The sequence below is a fragment of the Rhipicephalus microplus genome, chromosome 1, assembly GCF_043290135.1.
Source record: "Rhipicephalus microplus isolate Deutch F79 chromosome 1, USDA_Rmic, whole genome shotgun sequence".
NCBI classification, from domain to species: Eukaryota; Metazoa; Arthropoda; class Arachnida; order Ixodida; family Ixodidae; genus Rhipicephalus; species Rhipicephalus microplus.
This window is the reverse complement of record NC_134700.1, coordinates 261,584,282-261,603,741: the sequence shown is the minus strand read 5'-3', so window position 1 is coordinate 261,603,741 and position 19,460 is coordinate 261,584,282. Positions and strand designations below refer to the sequence as shown.

The window sequence follows — 19,460 nt, the reverse complement described above, 5'->3', positions numbered from 1 at the left end:
TCCTCAGCCCTTAGCTTGTTTGGTTCTTTGCAATCACGCGTGCAGGGCCGCCGAAGCGTGGTGTTTTCTCCAATTTTCACGTATCGTAGATCATAATGTATTTTACAGGCTGTGCTAACCGGAGAGCTGACTAAGCGCAGTTTTATAAACAGTAATAGGTGCGTGGCAAAACGTGCTAGCCTCAATCAACATGGGAAAACTAAACCTTACTTTGCTTCGATATATGTCGTCTGACGACTTCAGAGTCTTGACTGCGGTAAGAATTTCTTTCTGCATCTTTTTTGTCGTGTCTGTATCTAAATAAATCCGCAGTACGAAAGATCAAGTATCAACGTGTGCGGGAACAGGTTAAAAAAAAAATGGCTTGGACGTAAGACAAACCTCGGTTAGCTTCGTGCATCTTGCACTGCATGAAAGTTCCGCCAGACTCAATCAAAGTTTACTTACAGGTTGAAATGGGCATGAAGAACCACGAACTTGTGCCTGGAGCACTTGTGGCCACGATTGCCAACCTGAAACACGGAGGATGCCACAAGCACCTCCGAGAGCTGTGCAAACAGAAACTGCTGTCTTACGAACGTGGCAAGAGATGTAAGCAATGCATTCATCGCTAAAGCAGTTGCCCGTAGTTAAGAGTGCCTCCTTGCTCAGTTTGTGGGGAACTGTTAATTGAAGTCGTTTATTCCTCCTGCCAGACGATGGTTACCGGCTGACGAACATGGGCTACGATTACCTCGCCCTGAAGACTCTCTGTTCGCAAGGATTGGTGCACTCCGTCGGAAACCAAATTGGTGTTGGCAAAGAATCTGGTACGTCTTTCTTTCTTGTTACGGTAAATTCTGGCCGATTTCATGGGCTCGAATGCCGCACTAAGCATCCGAGACAGGACATCTGCCACACGTACAAGTGTGTCCGTTAAGACAAACAAAAAGATTTACCTTTTTGGTGACTGTCTGTCGCAGCCAATGCATCGGAATTCTGGTCAAACTAAAGTTACTTCTGAACAGTGCTACAAAAAGTCGTTCACGCAGCAGTGGCTTATTGTGGAATACCCAGTCGTCAATGTAATTTTTACTCGCTCCTTCTTAATATGTTGAGCGCAGACATAATGACACAGCACTGTCGATCTTGCCACTCCAATCACAATGTTATTTACTTGGCGCTAGTATATGCAATTTGTATGAAACCAGAGTCGTGCGGTGTTATGATGTGTTTGTTTGCATATTCGTTTAGATATATACGTGGCAGCAAATGAAGAAGGAAGGGACCTGGTGCTCAAGATTAGCCGGTAAGTCATTTTAATCATCATTTTGTGCATTGAATTCATGTGAACTGATGTTCAGCAGATATTCAAACTTAACAAAATATTTGTTTTAGCAGAAAGCCAGAGCTTTTTAGAGAATATGCAAGCTTGCTAGGAACCTATATTTAAGCCTGAAATATAAAATTAGTGCCAGTGAAGATTCCAACCATGTAAAAATACAGGCAAAGTCATGGATGATACCATAGTGAAGGTTTGGTGCAGTTGGCCTTCGTGTATTGATGTAGTTGGCCGTAAAGGGATGATAAAGTGAAACAATAAATCGGTTTAGATTGATAAATCGTGCTCGGAAAACATTCACAACATTAACTTCACAATAATGACTTTAATATCAAGGCAAACGTTTCATTTTTAAATTTTGCTTCAATGTCTCCACATCTGACGTCACCTATTTTGCAGTGTATTTTTCGTATATCTCTGACATTGGCCCAACAAAATTTCCTGAATCTTAAAATGTCAAGTCTCTGGCCCCTTTGGAAGGCAATGTACTTCATTTTCAATGGTTAGGAACTATGCAGACCATAGTAACGTCATCAAAATCTATAACATCATGGTTATTGGTGTGCGAGTTTTAAGGTGGCGTAGCCCCCTCATTTTTCTTCTTGCTCCTTTTTCTCACTGACCAAAGTGAGTTTTGCCGCAAGCATAGCGGTTGGGTCATGCTAGTAGGTATTTGCAGACTTTGTTTCGCCTATTCTTTGCGTTTTTCTTCATGGATTCACCTTACCATTGTGTGCAGATTGGGCCGAGTATGCTTCCGAAAGCTTAAAGAAAAGCGAGATTACCACAAGCATCGCAACAAGGCCTCTTGGATCTACCTGTCGAGACTGGCTGCTGTGAAAGAGTATGCATTCATGAAGGTTTGTGGATATCTTTCATTTCTTGTTAGCCCTTGGTCATCCATTTCATACTTGACCCATTCTTGTCTAGCCTGTGTCGTTTTCATGCTCACTTAGCTACTAAAGTTGCTTTTTATGAAATGGACACATATATAGATAGAAACAACTATATATATTTGGTTGTACTGACCTTTCAGGCCCTTCATGACAGAGGGTTTCCAGTACCTGAGCCAGTGGGCTTCAATCGTCACTGCATCCTTATGGAACTCATCAATGGACACCCATTGTAAGTGTTTTATATTCAAATTTAGTTAAATGGGCCCTGAAGTCAGATGCAGTAAGCTCAAAAGAAAGAATATATTTCCAAAAAATATGTCAATGACATGCGACTATGTTGTACCAACAAATCAATGCAACGCCCAGTCACACACAGGGCCATCCAGATGTTAGCTGCGGGATTGAGATTATTCCGGTGCTTATTATATTTTTTTTTCAGATCAGATAGGCTAGTGTCAAGAATACGTGCTCACAAGGATATGTTGTTGTAAATAGCAGCAGCATGCCCACTGCCTTATCAAGCAGACGTGTGAATAAAGGAACCACACGGCCAGTTTTCGCAGTCTGGCTTGCAACAAGCTGCTGGTGGAATTTATTGCACAGCCTGCACGTTTCTGTTATGGACTGAGATGTGCTTATTGAAACTCAGGCGTGGGTAATGGAGGTTCCTTAGATCGATTGCACCATCACTGTCCAAGGGGCTTGGTGAACACGGTAGAGGGAAAATTCATCAGTGGCTTGCTGAAATCTGAGGAGGGGCCTGCGGAATCCACTTTGCGAAACCATGCTCGAGCTCCACGAGAATATGTCCACATAAGTTTAAACTATGGGGGAAGGCAATGAATATTGCGCACCTCCTCCCCCCATGGCTTGATAGGGTGCTGGCTGGGATTTGTTATTTACGCAAGTGCTTGGCTCAGGTCCGCACCCATTGACATTAGACTGTTGGCCACCGTATTTAACAGCTATATCACAGGGTCCCATTTATTCCTGCTTTTTTTTTATTTCAGGCATTTTGAGATTTAGTTCTTAGGCTTGTGTCAACTAAAACATTCAGTGGAAAATGCCCCTCAAATGCATATATAGGTCTAAAATATGTTTCCTGGCTGAACAACCAAAGTCCCCTCTACAGCTACGATAAGTTAAAGGAAGTCTTGAATCACACAGGGACACCTGTTTGTTCCAAGAAAACCGAAATGCTGAGAACCAAAACCATTCCCGATACAGCCAGTCAATGAATAATTTCACAGAGTGTCTCACCAAGAAAAAAGAGTGTAGTTTCTTGGGATATCTATGAATGGGAGCTCGTTCAACCTGCCCATAGTGGTGGTCTAGTGGCTAAGCTATTCGGCTGCTGACCCGCAGGTCGCGGGATCGAATCCCGGCTGTGGTGGCTGCATTTCCGATGGGGGTGGAAATGCTGTAGGCCCGTGTGCTCAGATTTGGGTGCACGTTAAGGCCCCCCGGGTAGTGAAAATTTCCAGAGCCCTCCACTATGGCGTCTCTCATAATCATATGGTGGTTTTGGGACGTTAAACCTCGCAAATCAATCATCAACGTGCCCATAGTGGGCAAAGAATTGAAGATGGTACTTATTTTTGGTTGGTCAGTAAAGTGTCTTACTACCAGTTCCGTCATCGAACAGCAACAGTATTACTCATCCTTTAATGAACTTTTGGCGGAAAACAAAGGGACTCTGCTTTGAAGCAAAAACGTGTTGGCAAGGGAGCGTTTGTGTTACTCCAGACGCATTATTTGAAGGTCGCAGGTTCGGTCCCTGCCTGCGGCAAGTTATCCTTTTGTCCATTTTTCTTTCTTCACATTTACATTACAGTTACTTTTTATACCATCACTTATACTTTCCTTAGCATGATCGCCTGTTAGGTCTCACTAATATTTTGTCCAACAAAGAAAAATGAGCCCTTAAATGTACACTTTTTTCCTTCCTATGTGCTATGTTTCTTAAGCGAAACAAGTGGCTTCCCAGAGGATAAAAATTAATCTGGAGTCTCCCACTAGAGTGCTTCACAGTAACATTGTGGTACCGGCATTTTAGAGAGTACAGTTATGTTAAAATTATCAAATTGAAAGTTAGACTCTCCAAAAATTTTATATGTCGTATTCCCTTTTCTACTGCCTGGCTGCTTATCAATCACCTATCGACCTTCTTCCTTCCCTTTGCATCACCGGCTGGTACGACTTTGGTATTGACGGAGAAGAATAGCGCCGACTTGTTGCACATGTGGTCGTAAGGCTTGGCCTTTAAACTACTGCTGAATAAAAGTCGCATAGTAATTCTGCATTTACACACAGATGCAGGCACAGAGAGAGAGACAAAAAAAAAAGCATGGCCCCCCTCACTTGAGAAACTGAAAAATCTGTAATCTATGAACATTCTTGCATCATACATAAACTCGTATAATGTTTTCTGGATCAGAAGTAGAATATTGACCGTGAAATAACAGTAGAGCACCTGAACTGTGAAGAAATTGAATGCACCCATGATGGCTTAGCAATAAAAAACAGCTGATAATACTTACAGTAAAGAAAGGCAAAAACAGAAAAACATTATCTTCATAGAATGGAATGAAACCCTATTCACTCATTAGCCATCACCATTCCTCTTGGGTAGCTCTGCATAACTATGAAAGACAAAATATGTTGACTTCCAAATGGTTGCTTCGTGTTTGAAATCCTGTGTTTATCAAGCGACTCCTCAACAATACAACGGATTGGTGGCCATCGTTGAACTACCCACTTCTTTTATTTGTTCTGTGATTTGTGCACTCTCCAGAATGCTAGAAATACCTACCGTATAAACCGGACTATAGGTCAAGTGGGAATATAGGTCAACCCCCCAAGTTCAGGTTACCAAAAAAGAAAAAAAAAGGGAAAACAACCCAAAACTGCCGAACCACGTTTATTCGCGAATTGGGCACACCACACCCCGATCGTCGAAGCTCTCCTCAACCACCATCACAACTGGATCCTATTCGTCCGACGAAGCACCACTGTCCTCCGAAGACGAGAGTTTGTCGCTGGCTGCCTCCCACAGTGCATCGCCCTCCGTGCCATCCAGTGAGTTGCTGAAGCAACATTTCTTGAAAGCCTTTTCCACCATGGAATCTGGCAAGGAACGTCAGGCGGAAAGCACCCAGCCACAAACAGTCACAAGCGGAGGCCTCTGTAGGCGGCCCGTCGGTGTCTAGGATGTCGCCGGACATTCACTCTTGGTACTCCAGCCGCACTCGGTCCTTGAACGGCTTGTTCAGCACAACGTCGAGCAGCTGGAGGGTGGACGTCATACCACCTGGTATCACGGCGAGGTCCATTTTACCGTCGCCGAGTGCGCGTTTCACAGCGTCGGTTAAGTGACCACGAAACGCATCCAACACCAGCATGCTGCGAAGACGCAGCAGTGCACTTGCCCGACGGTTCCACACTACTCTTATCCATTCGAGCATCATGGCCTCGTCCATGTATCCCTTTTTGTTGACGCGAAAGACAACACCGGGCGGGAACACCTCCTTCAGCATTGTCTTGCATTTGAAAATGATGAAGGGCGGAAGCTTTCTACCATCTGCCATGCATGCCAGCATGACGGTGAAGCGCGAGTGCTCATTGCTAGTGGACAACAGCTTCACATCCTTGGCGCCGTGCTGCGTGATCGTGGTCGACGAAGACATGTCAAACTACACGGGGGTCTCATCGGCGTTGCCAATCTACTCCATCATGTAGTCGTTCTGCGCCAGAAGCCGGTTCACGAAGCACTGAAAGTTATAAGCTTGTCCTCAAACTCCTCGAGCAACTTCTGACAGATTGATGTGCGCCGCCGAAGAGAAAATCCTTTGCATCGCATAAATCGACGCACCCAATGGTCTGGTGCACGAAACTCTTCTCTCGTGAGCCTAGCTTCTCGAGCGAGTTCCACGGCTTTCTTGCGAATGGTATCCACGGTCACTGGCAGCGAGCGCGCATGAACTTCCCGCACAAAGTGCGCTAGCTTATCCTCCAGCTGCGGATGAATGGCACTTCGTCCACGAAACAGCATTTTTCGAAGATTGCACATCTGCATCTTCTCTTTCTGCGCCCTCCAATAGCGCACGCTTTTTTTCCGATACACTAAAGCGGCACTGAGCAGCCATATGCCGGTTCGCTTCTGCGAACTCATCAAGATTTAGTTTAAACGCAGCTGAGTACTGTCTCCTCGTACCGCTACTCATATTGACTGAACGAAAAAAAAATACCACTAAAAATGCAGCACAATTTCAAGCGGAGCGAAAACTCTGAACAGATCGGAAGCAAATCACGAACCCAAGAAAACAGACAGAGAGAAAAAAAACAGCCTGCGATTGGATTTGGATGTGGTTATGGCCGCGTCCTGCTTCTCAAGCACATGCAAGCCACATGTTGTCAGACAGCGTTGCACTTACGGCTAGACATTGCTATATAAGACGAGGGGCGACTTTAGGATAATATTTTATTGAAAATATCTCGACTTATATTCCTGTTTATATGGTATGTCACAATAATTGCTGCTCCAAGCTGTGCAAGTGAAATGAATTATCATTGGAAATAGGGCTGTGTAATCAGACTGAAAAGGGCAAATCATTGTGTGATTTAAACTATTCATTGGTAGTTGGCATCTTGGAATGGTAGTCGTTCTAATGCAGGCTCTCACTGGCCAAGTTTAAATGGCTAAGTTTAGATGCGAAGCAGCTCTTTGACTAGCCTGTGTAACACTGTCCCTCCATAAACCCTCACTGCGCTTGCTCACGTCTCGCATCTCGTGCCGGCCCAGGAAGACACCCGCAAAACTGTTGCTCCCCTCCCTCTCTCACCTCGCAAGGCCAACGCAGGCAGCGTCTGCTAGTAAAAAACTGACTGCTCATACTGCACAACCCTTCACTGGTCACCCCGTATATGTAGGCATTGAATTGCACGTTCGCAATTCGGTCAAGGGCGTCTTTACTCGGCCTTCGCTTCATGAGCGCCAGCGTCAACGTCGCCGCCAGTGTAGGCGTTAGTGCTCGCTGCTTCGCATCTACTCGTGGTTCCCTTTATGGAGAGATGGTCCGAGTTCTTTTTTTTGGGAAACTAAATTTTGGGATTCAAGTAGCAAAAGCATGATGCTGTAGTATATGGGCATTGGTTGGAACGTTTTGGTGGTGATGAAGGTAATGCAAGTCTTGCCTATTGATATGTGACACCTGTTGCTACAAAAGGGAAATAGCCTAGCCCGTCTAGATGTATTGTTAGTGACAATATTGAAGTTGATTTTAATTGTACCAAACAGACAGGGATCCCTAACTTATCTTGATGCATTGGTATCATACTATTAACCATGATTTTAATTGTACATTAAGCTAACTGTGTAATAGAATGACATTCAGAAATTTTTTGTGTTCAGTCATGTTTGGGTGCACGTTAAAGAACCCCAGGTGGTCAGAATTTTTGGAGCCCTCCACTACGGCGTCTCTCATAGTCAAATGGTGGTTTTGGGATGTTGAACCCCACAAATCAATCTATCAATCAATCGTTCAGTCATGCTTAATAATTATATCTCGATTTGCTAGTTAAAACTCTGTTATTAAATTTTTTCAAATTCTTCTTGAATGTACAGGATTACTGTGAGTGAGTTTTAATTACTTGAGTATTCTGATGCTTGCAGCTACTTGCTTGCTGTTTATTTAGTCCACTGCTAACCAGCTTGGCTAGAAACACTATACTCTTTCTGCAACTGCACATGATCAGTTGTCTGTTTTAGAGTTTGAAGCGAAAAATAAAAACAGTCTTTTAGTAGTTCTTGTGTTTCTTGTGCTCTTGAGTTGAGAGAGGCACAGAAATGATATGAAAACAAAGTGTGGTACTTCTGCCCCCAACCACCTGTATACCATCTGCACCACTCAACATGCCTAGTGTTTTAGTACACTGTGTTGTTTTATAGCTGATGTGATGCACAATTACCTCCTCTGAAACATAGATGAAATGTATACGGACTTGTTATAATTTGGGGTGACATGTTTATGCTAATTACTTTATTTGAATAATGTGAACTGTCAACCTCTCTATCTTAGGTGCCATGTTCATGACTTGGAAGATCCAGCACAGCTGTATGACCAGCTCATGGACCTGCTTGTTAAGTTGGGCAACTGTGGCCTTATACATGGAGACTTCAATGAGTTCAACTTGATGCTGAACAGCGAGGACAAGCCCACGCTGATCGATTTTCCCCAGATGATGTCCACGTCCCATCCCAACGCAGAATGGTACGTTTATAAGTAGACACTGTATTTCGTGAACATTTTTACTGTTGTGCCACTGTCGCACCATAGCTAGTGAAAAAAATATATTTAACTTTACTAACAGCATGTTTCCTATTCTTGGCATTGAATAGAATTGAGGAAAGCATTGCATGGAATAAGTTGAGAAAAGAAGAGCACAACATATATGGGCAGTGGTCTATGGCGCTTTCTTTTTATGTTTGTGTGCCTTATAACACTGTGTCAAGCAGCCTAGCCACATGCACGAGGCAAGAAGTACTGTGTAGTTAACGCTTTATTTTAGTAATGCTAGGCTCTTGGTGCACGATGTAAACATTCTGTAAATTTAGTCCTTTCGAGGGCATTTGCTCACTTCCTGTGAGAAAGGTATTTGCTCCGTCTTGTTTTTTTTTGGTTGCACACATTGAAACATTGGTTGCACACATTTTGGTTGTACACATTGAGTTCAGTTTGCCTCGTGGTGCTGCCTCTAGTAAATCTGGACCTGTTAACATGTTTGAGTGAGTCATGAACAGTGGCCATGGTTTAGGGCCAAGCGTTTGCATTGTAGCCGTTTAGCTGGCTAATGTATGGCATGAAAAAATTGAAATGTATCTTCTTACGTAAGTCCTACAAGGCTGCATGAAGCACGTTGGATTGCTTGTCATATACTTTGGATCAGCCCCGTCTGTTTTCAATGTAGTATTGGTTAACATCATTGTGCTGATATTTCATGTGATTAGGCACAGCATCTTCTCTTTGTGTGTGTGTGTGCGTGTGCGTGCGCGCACACAATGGCAATAGTAAAAACTGGAGAACTCTTAAGCTCCGCCTTTAAAAGTTGAATGCAATAGCAGTATCCTGTTCCTAGTGCGTGTGGCAGTGATGGCTTGTGGCAGTGAAGCTTTCGCATACGGCTGCATTCTGTGTAATGGGTAGCATGTTTTAAACCACGGTCAACCGTGCGCTTGTAATGTTTTCGAACTTGCTATGCACCCATGCATTAAGGGAAGATGCACAATAACGAGTGTGCCTTTTATAGTGGTTGACCTGCTTTAAATCATGTATTCATGTTAATCGCATGTTCTGACCCCCGATTACAATGTACACGCTTGTATCACACATTATTTTGCGATATTACATGTTGCATTGTGAAGAATGTGTACAGGATGCGTGTGTTTGTGAAGAATGCAATTTATCGTCACTGCATTTTCCAGCAGAAGTCCTTTTCACTATATTTCCAAGCAAACACATAGCTCTATGGTAGAACACTGGCTTGCCACGCAAAATACCCGGGTTCGATTCTCACTCAGGCCCAGAATTTTTATTTATTTTATTTCCTTCTTTCTCGATTTTTCAGTCCCCCACATTATGATTTTTTGCTCACAACCAATGACACCAATGCCGACACCAGAATTTCTGTGAAACGAGCTCTTTAACGCTATCACGTTAAAAAACAGTTATTGTATTCATGTTCATTGGACCAATTACAGTGTAGTTTTCAAGGTCTGCCTGTGACACCTGTGGGGATGTAGATGTCACTACATGGGGTTACTTGTTATAAGTGATAGCAAGCTGAGGCATGAGGGAATTTGTTGCCCGCTCCCCGCTGTTGACTGAGGCTTCACTCCAGATGAACCTTTAGTGTAGTGTGTGCGAGTGTATATTTGACTCAACCATATGCTCATGTAATACAGGTGTGTATTTCTCGTGAGTTCACATAAAGCTTAAACAAATATGCACATCATAAATTCATTTAGGCACACCGAGTACAGCTAGCTATCTGACTATAAACGCCCATGTGTAGATTTAAAGTATCCGACTTTCTGAATCTGGCTTTCCTACCTTGTGACTGATGCCTACTTTAAGTATTCGTATGCTTTATTATTACTTTTCCTGCGTGATTTCCTCTCCTACTTTTTTATTGTTTTTGTTTCAGGTACTTTGATAGGGATGTCAACTGTGTGAGGGAGTTCTTCAAGAAGCGCTTTGGTTATGAAAGTGAACTTTTCCCAAAGTTCAATGACATTGAGTAAGTACTTACGACAGACCTTGGACAATTTTAATGTTTGCTTTAACAAACCATTTTAAGGTTTCTTTATTACATCTGTCTAGTACTCTCATAGCACAGCTTTTGTTTCCTCGAAAATCATCAGCTAGGTTCAAACCATGTGATAAATTTTGCATTTAGTACCACTAACAAAAGAATAGATCAAGTGCTTTCAGCGAGAGAAAACGCCTGATTATCACAAATGAAGGTTCTACTTACTTGAAAAATATGCAAATTGTCTTCTTGCACCAGCCTTGTGGCATATAGTAAGTTCTTGGCATGCTCCATACTGAAATTCAACCAGGAGGAGGGGCAAGCAGTAGCTAGAGCTGTGCAAACGACTAAATTTTGGGAGTGAAGCAAATTCAAATATTAAACTGTGAGTGCGCATTAGGTAAATCTAATATTTTTTTCAATATCTTTTGAGTAGTTCAAAGCGAAATTGTGGGAAGAAAAATGTTAGAGAGCATTCTTAAGCATATTCTTATCAGATGTAGCAAGATTAAAGTGTTTCTTTACACTACATTGATGAAGTGCTGGTGGGGTGGTATTTCATAGTCTTATCAAGAATGAGGAAATGCAGAGGCCAACTTGTATGTATGTACATGATTTGGTGCAGCCAAAGTATTGCCGACAATAGGTTAGATTAGGTTCGTTTTAGGTGTGAATGGCAAAGATGCCACTTCTTTGGCCCCTCCACCTCTTTCAACTTCTGTGGAAGCCTAACTAATGGCACAGACAAGAGTGTGCTACTTTCGAGTCCAGGGCTTGAAATCTGCCTTGTAGACATCAATATATTGTAAGATCTAAAATTTTGGATACTAAAAATTGTTGGCATCTGATTTTTCGGACTTCCGGCCCAAAATTGAGGTCAAAAACAGCATTAATTGAGCCCCTACCTCTGTCACATCTATCATCTCTATATTGGAACCAGCATTTTCTTGACTTAAAGGTGCCCTGAAACATTTCTAAAATAACCATGGAATTAATTCACTGGAAGAGCTTATTGTCTCACAAGTTCAATGCTGCAAAAAGTTTGAGAATCCATCCTGTACGAGCGGAGTTACAAAAATTTGTCATACACTGCGGTCACATTCACTCTTCTCTCGTCCAGACGAAAGCGCTGGAAGCTAAGCAAGGGGAAATTGGAGGGGCAAACAAAAAACGTCATGCCTCGGGACCTTGAGCAGTTGTTCTTTTTTTTTTTCTTCGAATACGCAAGTTTTTTAGTGTGATAGCGTGTGCACGCGTGGACAAGTGATGTCCTGTTGCGATCTCTGTAACGACCGAGCGTGCCAAATTCTAATCATCCAATGGCTGATAAATTGGCATTGTACGAGTGATTTCTGAGTGTCTTCTGTCATTTGTCGAGGGAAGAAAAAGCAATATTTAGCCGACTTTGATCATTTATTGTGAATTCCAGACCGCGTTTTGCGCTATAACATGTGGCTCGCGTGTTCTCGGGAGCCTCTACCACCGATCGGCAGCGTTTTCTGACCGTGCTCAAAAAGTGTTGCAGGGCCCCTTTAATACATTGGCAACCGTATTGAAGCTGGAAAGGCAGTTTTGCTGCAATACGGGAGTGTGACGAAGTGAAGCATTTGAAAAAAAATCTGAAGGGGGTCATTTTGAATTAAACGACTGTATTTCAAACTTGACTGTAGTGAACTCTGAAAGGCAGCTTTGTCGCAACACGAAAATATAATGAGGTGAAGCATATTAAAGATTTTAAGGGGTCACTTTTAATCAGACATGAATCTAGTGTGAATCAAATCAGTGTGAGTCCAATCTACTTTCAATCCAGTGTGAATTGAATCAAATAGAAAGCACTACTCGAGAATATTTGAAATTTTTAATATTCTCACATGGGCCTAGTGACAGCACAGGTGGGGTTTGTGACTGCAGCTGTATTGTAGGAGCTATGGGGCTCTGCAATGAGAGCTTGGCCACTAGAGGGGTGCGAATATCCTGCGCTGTCTGACATGGAGAAAACAACATATTTTGTGTTTCATAATGATAAAAAGTTGATGGACATCAAGGTGGCTCACTGCACTTTAAAGCTCTTTTAATTTGTTATGGAACCTATGATGAGCATTTATAAACAAAATTTCAGTTCGAAATCAATTCACTTGTAAACGTTTATCATGCCATAACTGTTGCAGAGAACTGTATGCAATAAAATAAGAATAACCATTCTTGTTTTATTGCATACAGTTCTCTGTCCAGGTTATTGTGATATGCAGGTTTACTTTGCAACTGTCTCAACTAAGGAAAGATTTTACTCAAGAAAAGCACATGAAGTGTTTTTTTTTTAAGCTACAACTTGCATTACTAGAATAATAATTGTTTATTTGAAAATGGCTCACAAGTATACATCAACTGAGCGTGTTTTATTTTAAGCTACAACTTGCATTACTAGAATAATAATTGTTTATTTGAATATGGCTCACAAGTATACATCAACTGAGCATATTTTATCATAATTGAACAGTTTAAAAAAGTTTAAAAAGCAGTGTCTCTCCTTGAAATACATTTTCAATCCGGTCCTCCAAGATAAAGTGTGTCTCTTCGTTCATGTACATCATAACATGCTTTTTTATTTTCGAATAATTGGTCGGCATTAATTTCAATGCAGCTTATGTGCTTCAAACTCGAGTTGAAGTTAAGTTAGTTTTCTACTTTGTACCTATAGAGTGTCGATGCGTATTCAAATGGAGGATGTTTTATCATTTATCGAATACTGACAAAATCAGTTGCATATTTTGTTTCTTTTCTGCCTCTTTCTTAATTTGACATGCCACATAATCACACCAGTTTTGTTTGATGAATACAAAATGAGTGCATCAGAAAAAAAAAAGTGTCTATTTGGAACTTCTGTGGTACAAGTCGTCTAAGGGGTCTATAATGACTGAATGTTTGAAAATAACTATAGTTTGAAGTTTTATAGCTCAAGTGCTCTTACATACGGTAATATTCTACAATGCGGATGGGTAGCTGTTGAAGAAGTAATCCCTCGCTATAATGAAGTCAGTGGGATGGCAAAAAAATTTGTTGTAAGTGGTACTATTTCGATATAAGCGGCCACTTAAAAAAAATGTAGAGAAGTCGAGCTTTCATTGTGCTAGAACTGTGATGTATTTGATGAAGCAACCTTATTTTAAAAAAAAACAAAAGCACTCTCAATAACGCATTCGCATGGCCAATCACACCGTGTACCCAGTGAAATGCTATAGCTCAAGTCAGCTCTTTATATTTTGGATACTTTTCTGCATCCAAGAGACTTTTGTTTTGGTTTACTTGCATTGTAAAGCACCAGGAAAACTTAATTTTCCCCTAGATTTTATTATTAGGGACAGCAGAAATGTGATTACGATCGAGATAAATAGTTTGGGCACTCTGCACGATGGAATTCGACAGCTCAGTTTCGTTCCGCTACATTTTCTGACCGATTTTCCAGGCCAGGCAGAAACTGCAAAATATTTCTAAAAGGTTGTGTAGACATGAACATGAAGCTTATTTAGAGTAAAGCAGCCTCGAATAATCTCGAATAATGCCCTGTTTCCTGCTACGCTTGAGGACAAGAATATTTGGTTGTAAACGGGTGTGGCGGCAGTCACTGCCGCCGACTATTTTGGCCAACACACTTGGCGGCACTTTTGACGAACGGTGGGACGCCATCATCTCATCGGCATCTGAAATATGGTAGCCGGGCCGTAGCAGAAGGCACTATAGTGAACTAAAAAGGGATAATAGTACTATAAAAGAATTCCATTTCACTGCAGACACCACATAGATGCCACTATTATAGACGCTGCAGATGTACATCCTCACCCATTGATATGTCGGGTTTAACGTCCCAAAACCACCATATGATTATGAGAGACGCCGTAGTGGAGGGCTCCGGAAATTTTGACCACCTGGGGTTCTTTAACGTGCACCCAAATCTGAGCACACGGGCCTACAACATTTCCGCCTCCATCGGAAATGCAGCCGCCGCAGCCGGGATTCGAACCCGCGCCATGCGGGTCAGCAGCCGAGTGCCTTAGCCACTAGACCACCGCGGCGGGGCCATCCTCACCCAAAAGGGGAGGATGTACATCTCACCTAAGGATGCACCTAAGGATGCACCTAAGAAATTAGGTGTCTTTTTTTTCTTCTAACCACTACCACAACATGAGAACGGCAGAAAGAGGCGGCAAAGCCCGCGTAAAGGCGGCAGGCTAGCCTTAATTTCCACAACGTAACACATACCGATGTGGCGTAACACACACCAAACAAACACAAAATTTAGTGAACCCGGTCAATTTTATGGCACTAATTATATCTGGGACTATGTTTTGCTGCACAAGTGTGTGGCTTTCTTACTCCCAGTAGCTTAGGTAGTGCTACCAAAGTGGTGAAACAGAGTATAGGTAGGTCCTATAGGCGCAGCTCAAAATGAGCGAGTTGGTCTAAAAATCAAACTTGGTGCATAAATATGTCCGAAATATTAGTTGCAGATATGTATCGATGCTATGGGGACCTTGATTGTGGATTTATGAAATCCAAAATACCCTTGAAGTTTGAAATTTCGAAGTTGAAAAAAATATCGTCGGCGACTGTAAACAGCGGGGGGGCACTAAACACTTGCTTGGTACCGGTTACCTGGTGTTCATAAGTTTGATACATTTGTGGTCACTTCTGTGTCTGAATAAAACGTTGGCGGCGCTACTTCGACAGTGCATGCGCGAAAGGGTGGCCGCTGCTTTGTTCTAAGTATGTCTAGCTCTTCACACTTTTTGAGTAATGCGGTTTAATATGGATGTTTTTGGATTAAGACGGGAAAAAATTTTGAGTAAAACAACTTCTTAATAATAAGGAATTGCAGTACTCATAAATATTTATGATTGTGAATACTCGGAGATTAGATGAGATTAATATGGGTACAAAAGTAGATAATTTTTGCAGGAATTACCAATAACCTTTAATTAAAATTGCAGGAGAGATGACACCCTTGACCTTGAGACAGCTGCAAGCGGGTTTTCAAAAGAGGTCAAGGAGGAACTTGACGAGGTGTGTTGTTTGAAATGCCTAATGCTTTTTATAGTACTTTTTTTCAGTTATTGGAAATGACGTTTGTCACACATGTCAACTGAGTTTCAGTAATGCTAGAACATTTTCAGTGAATTGGCACTTTTTTTCTCTCAAGTCTTACATCAGTCACCTAAGTAGTAATCATTTTGTGTCTACGGTTTTACAGTCTAAGCTTTTACCACTATCTGCTTTTATAAATAACCCAAATTATAGTCAAGAAATTATGTACTCATCCTTTTTATTTTTGTGTTTTGACAGATCAGCATTTGGTGGTTTGTTATAAATGCTATATTTCTGTTGACTTAATTTGTTTATTGATATTCCTACCCCCATTTCCGTTGTCTCTAAGAACTAAGGTAATCAAATGTGCACTTTAGTAAAGCTAAAGAAAGTCTGCCATTTTGTTGAAAGAGCCACATCATATATATGTGAGCTTTACATATCTAAAATATTTTGCGCCAGCTCGTTCTAGTGTCTAATGACTTTTGAATAGTTGTAACTTCTCCCATAGGTATTTTTCATTCATTGTTTTTTTGTTCTGTAACGTGAGCTATATTTGTAGTTAGTGCTCGATAAAGGTCAAAAGTATTACTTGGCCGTATAACCTGTCTTTTTGCCCGTGAACTAATTAATCATATGTGGCTCTCAAGCAATTTTTTTTGGTCGCAAGCGTAACACTTACTTATTCCAAGACAGAATTATACATATAGGTAGATGTGCAGTGCTCACGGCTTGAGGCATTACAATTTAGGGCTAAGTAATGCGTGTACTTTTGTTTCTACTCTCTTAAGTTCGTGTCATATTTATGTAATTTTGACTTGGGACCTTCTATCAGAGTCAAGATTGCCTTAGCAGATAGATTCATAGGAAAAGGATGTGGTTATCTTAATACTATATTGAAAGTATTTACGTTGTGTGTCAGTCTATGAGAACTGTACAGAAGGGTTACAGCTGATCATAGTAGTGTAGATGCAGTTTGAATTACTCGTGTCTGCAATGTAAAGTTTAGCAGCAGATGTAATCAGTTTTACATTATTTTTCATAGACGCCTTGTATAACTAAGGGTTATTTCTGAAACTTTACTGTAGTGAAAATGATGAGCTTAAACTTGCAATTGTATTAGGTTCGTAATTTTACATTTGTTCATCCAGATTTACTCTCATAACTACTGCAAAATTTACCTTGACATTCACTGCTATTGTTAGATATTTCCATTCAAATGTCATTGTGGAGACTCATGGCTCCATCTTGCTAATAGGCTGTGCAACAGATGAAAGAAGATTCGGAAGAGGATTCTGGTGATGATGACAAGGACTCCTTGAAAGACACAAATGTACTTCAGCCCAGTTCTTCTGAGAAAAATCATCGGAGAGCCAAGGCAGCACAGAAGTCAGCAAGTCACATTATGGAACGTTTCATCACTGACACTCAACAGCAGTGCAAGGATGAGGCAAGTTTCCAAAATAACCAAGATAACTGCAAAACCATTCTAGAGGATGGTTCAGAGACCATTCCAGAATCTGAAAAAGACACCCACAGTGGGGATGCCAGCAGAGATGATGCACCAACTCTGGTATCTAATGCTGATATTTCTTCCCTCTCGCTGGGAGATTCACAGGAGAAAACAATGGGTAATAGAGATAAAGACATAGTTCCGGAACTGGTCCCAGAGGACGGGAGTGACCAACAGCCTGTGGAGGCACACACAAGGAGCGAAGACAGCAGGAGCATTAGAACATATTACAGTATGACAAGCTGCACTACAATCGCACCTGAGGAAATTAAAGCACGCGTGAAGAAGCAGCTGTCCAGCAAGGAGCGTGCACGGAGCAAAAAGGTCATTGTGAAGGGCGAGGCCAGTGCAGTGACTCGGCAAAGGCGTGAGAACAGGGACACTGTGAAACAGGATCTTCATTTCTGGGTGTGAAAGGGCAGTTTGAAGCTCTTGCCTAATAAAAATGTTGCTATGGTTCTAGCCTTAATATTGCTACGGTTATAGCTTTATGGGCTAAAGTGCTTAGTGTGCATTATAGACACATTTTTGTTGCAACATATTGTTTTAGTTTGGCCAACATTCCACTGCATGCAAAGCGTTTGGGCTATGGTGGAATACTAGGGATGAACTGGGCATGCGCACACGCTACAAGCTACTAAAGAAAGCCGGATGCACATAGAAACACACGGAAAACATGGCCGCCTTGACAAAACAGGTTGCCATCTACCTCAAATCTATCAAGTGGCCATTCTGCACTTTGTAGTTGGTTAGTTTTGCCTCTATTTGCTTTAGATTCGCGTCTTTAAGCTTAGAGAGCTAAGTATTCATGTCTATTTGACACTGTTTCTGAGGGCCACACTCATATAATCGATACTGGGCTTATCAAGTGGTGGCAGATGCTTACGGAGCGTTTAAGGTAGTGGATTATGCATTTGCTAGACTTTTTTTGGTCTTTCATAGCTGGTGCCACATGACGTCAATGGTTCGTTTATCACTTACTTGAAAAATAATGCAAGATGAATAAAGCATGCAAAAACTTGAGTTGACCAAACAAATGGCCTGGCACTGTCTACTGTGTTCGACCATGTAGAACTGCTGATATGGTTATTATTTTCTACATTGTGCATACACATACTATGTGATGTATGACAGCTACGCGAGCATTAAGACTAGACTCACCTGTAGCAAACAGCTCTTATCCAGCCCCTCCTCAGTTTTTTATTTCAAAGCCTCAGATATTCTATTTTAATATTTTGGTAAGCCTTTACTTATAGCAGAATACCATAGGCTAAGACGATGCTCTAATGATGCTATGTATACTGAAATCTGCACTCAGTGGTGTCTCATCTAACTCTCACCTGAAGTAGCATCGCAAAGAGCACATCTCAAACATGCTTGCATGGATACCACACGTCATGTCGCAGACATGGTGAAACAGTGTTGAAAATTGCATTTTAGAGATATATTCTATGTGTTTGCTGTTAAACTGGATCAGCACTGTTGCATTTTAAGCTTTCGATCGCGGCAGTGGGAAAGATAGCTTCGTGTCGTCATTGACCTTGGTATAGAATTTTAAGATCACAAACGCAGTGGTACATAGGAGCTTCTGTGAGATTGTGCGATTTCTGTGCTTGAGCATTTTGTACGTGTCTTGCTTTATCAATTTCTAGAGCATGTCAAACTGATACAAACTTGAACTCTTGTAGAATACATTTGGTTCATTTGCTTTTACTTTAAATGTCTCGAACAAGCAGCAAGCCACATGCTAACTTTTAGCCAGCGGCTCAGCTCCCACAACGTTGTTGTTGTCCCATATATTTTTTCTTAATAAGTTTATCCATGGGCTACACAGATATGAAAAATATCAAGCATTATTTTCGTGCACTCCATGTGGTCACCATGTGTTGAAACAACCATTGAACTCTCTATTTCAGAATCGGCGTCCAGGTTTCACTCATTCTGCAGATCGGTATCGATGTTGTACTGTCTCTCCATACATCTCGCATACCCCGAATCCCCTTCAGAAATATATCATATATGGAAAAGGCTTCCTTTCAAATGCCTGCATTAGCTGACTTTTTATTCTAACAGCCCCCCCGCCCCCTCTTGTTTCAACCTTCTGCACTACCCTGCCATCGCAGTGCTGTATTTAATGACTGCAGCCCTCTGGCTAAAGTCAGTTTGACCCTTGTGCTACTTGGTCAAGACCTTCACTGACAGCTTTGAGTTACTTGTGACGATAGCTGTATACTCTCAAGTAAGTGATACTCCACTCCTGTGAGGACATTAGATATCTCAGAGAGACGTGCTTTGTGCAATGCTCAAGTTAGTGTGGTTTGGATAATCTACCACAAGTTAATAT

At 41.7% G+C, this 19,460-nt stretch overlaps 1 protein-coding gene across 1 annotated transcript; it reads left to right on the top strand.

The window, feature by feature from the left end:
• Window positions 1–48: 48 nt before the first annotated feature.
• RIOK2 (RIO kinase 2) lies at window positions 49–17,585 on the top strand. Its single transcript, XM_037435322.2, has 10 exons — window positions 49–256; window positions 450–591; window positions 696–809; window positions 1,234–1,288; window positions 2,061–2,181; window positions 2,358–2,446; window positions 8,295–8,486; window positions 10,420–10,512; window positions 15,510–15,582; window positions 16,862–17,585. The coding sequence occupies exons 1-10, from the start codon at window positions 191–193 to the stop codon at window positions 17,528–17,530; spliced, it is 1,614 nt and encodes a 537-aa protein (XP_037291219.2). The 5' UTR covers window positions 49–190; the 3' UTR covers window positions 17,531–17,585.
• The last annotated feature ends 1,875 nt before the right edge of the window (window positions 17,586–19,460 follow it).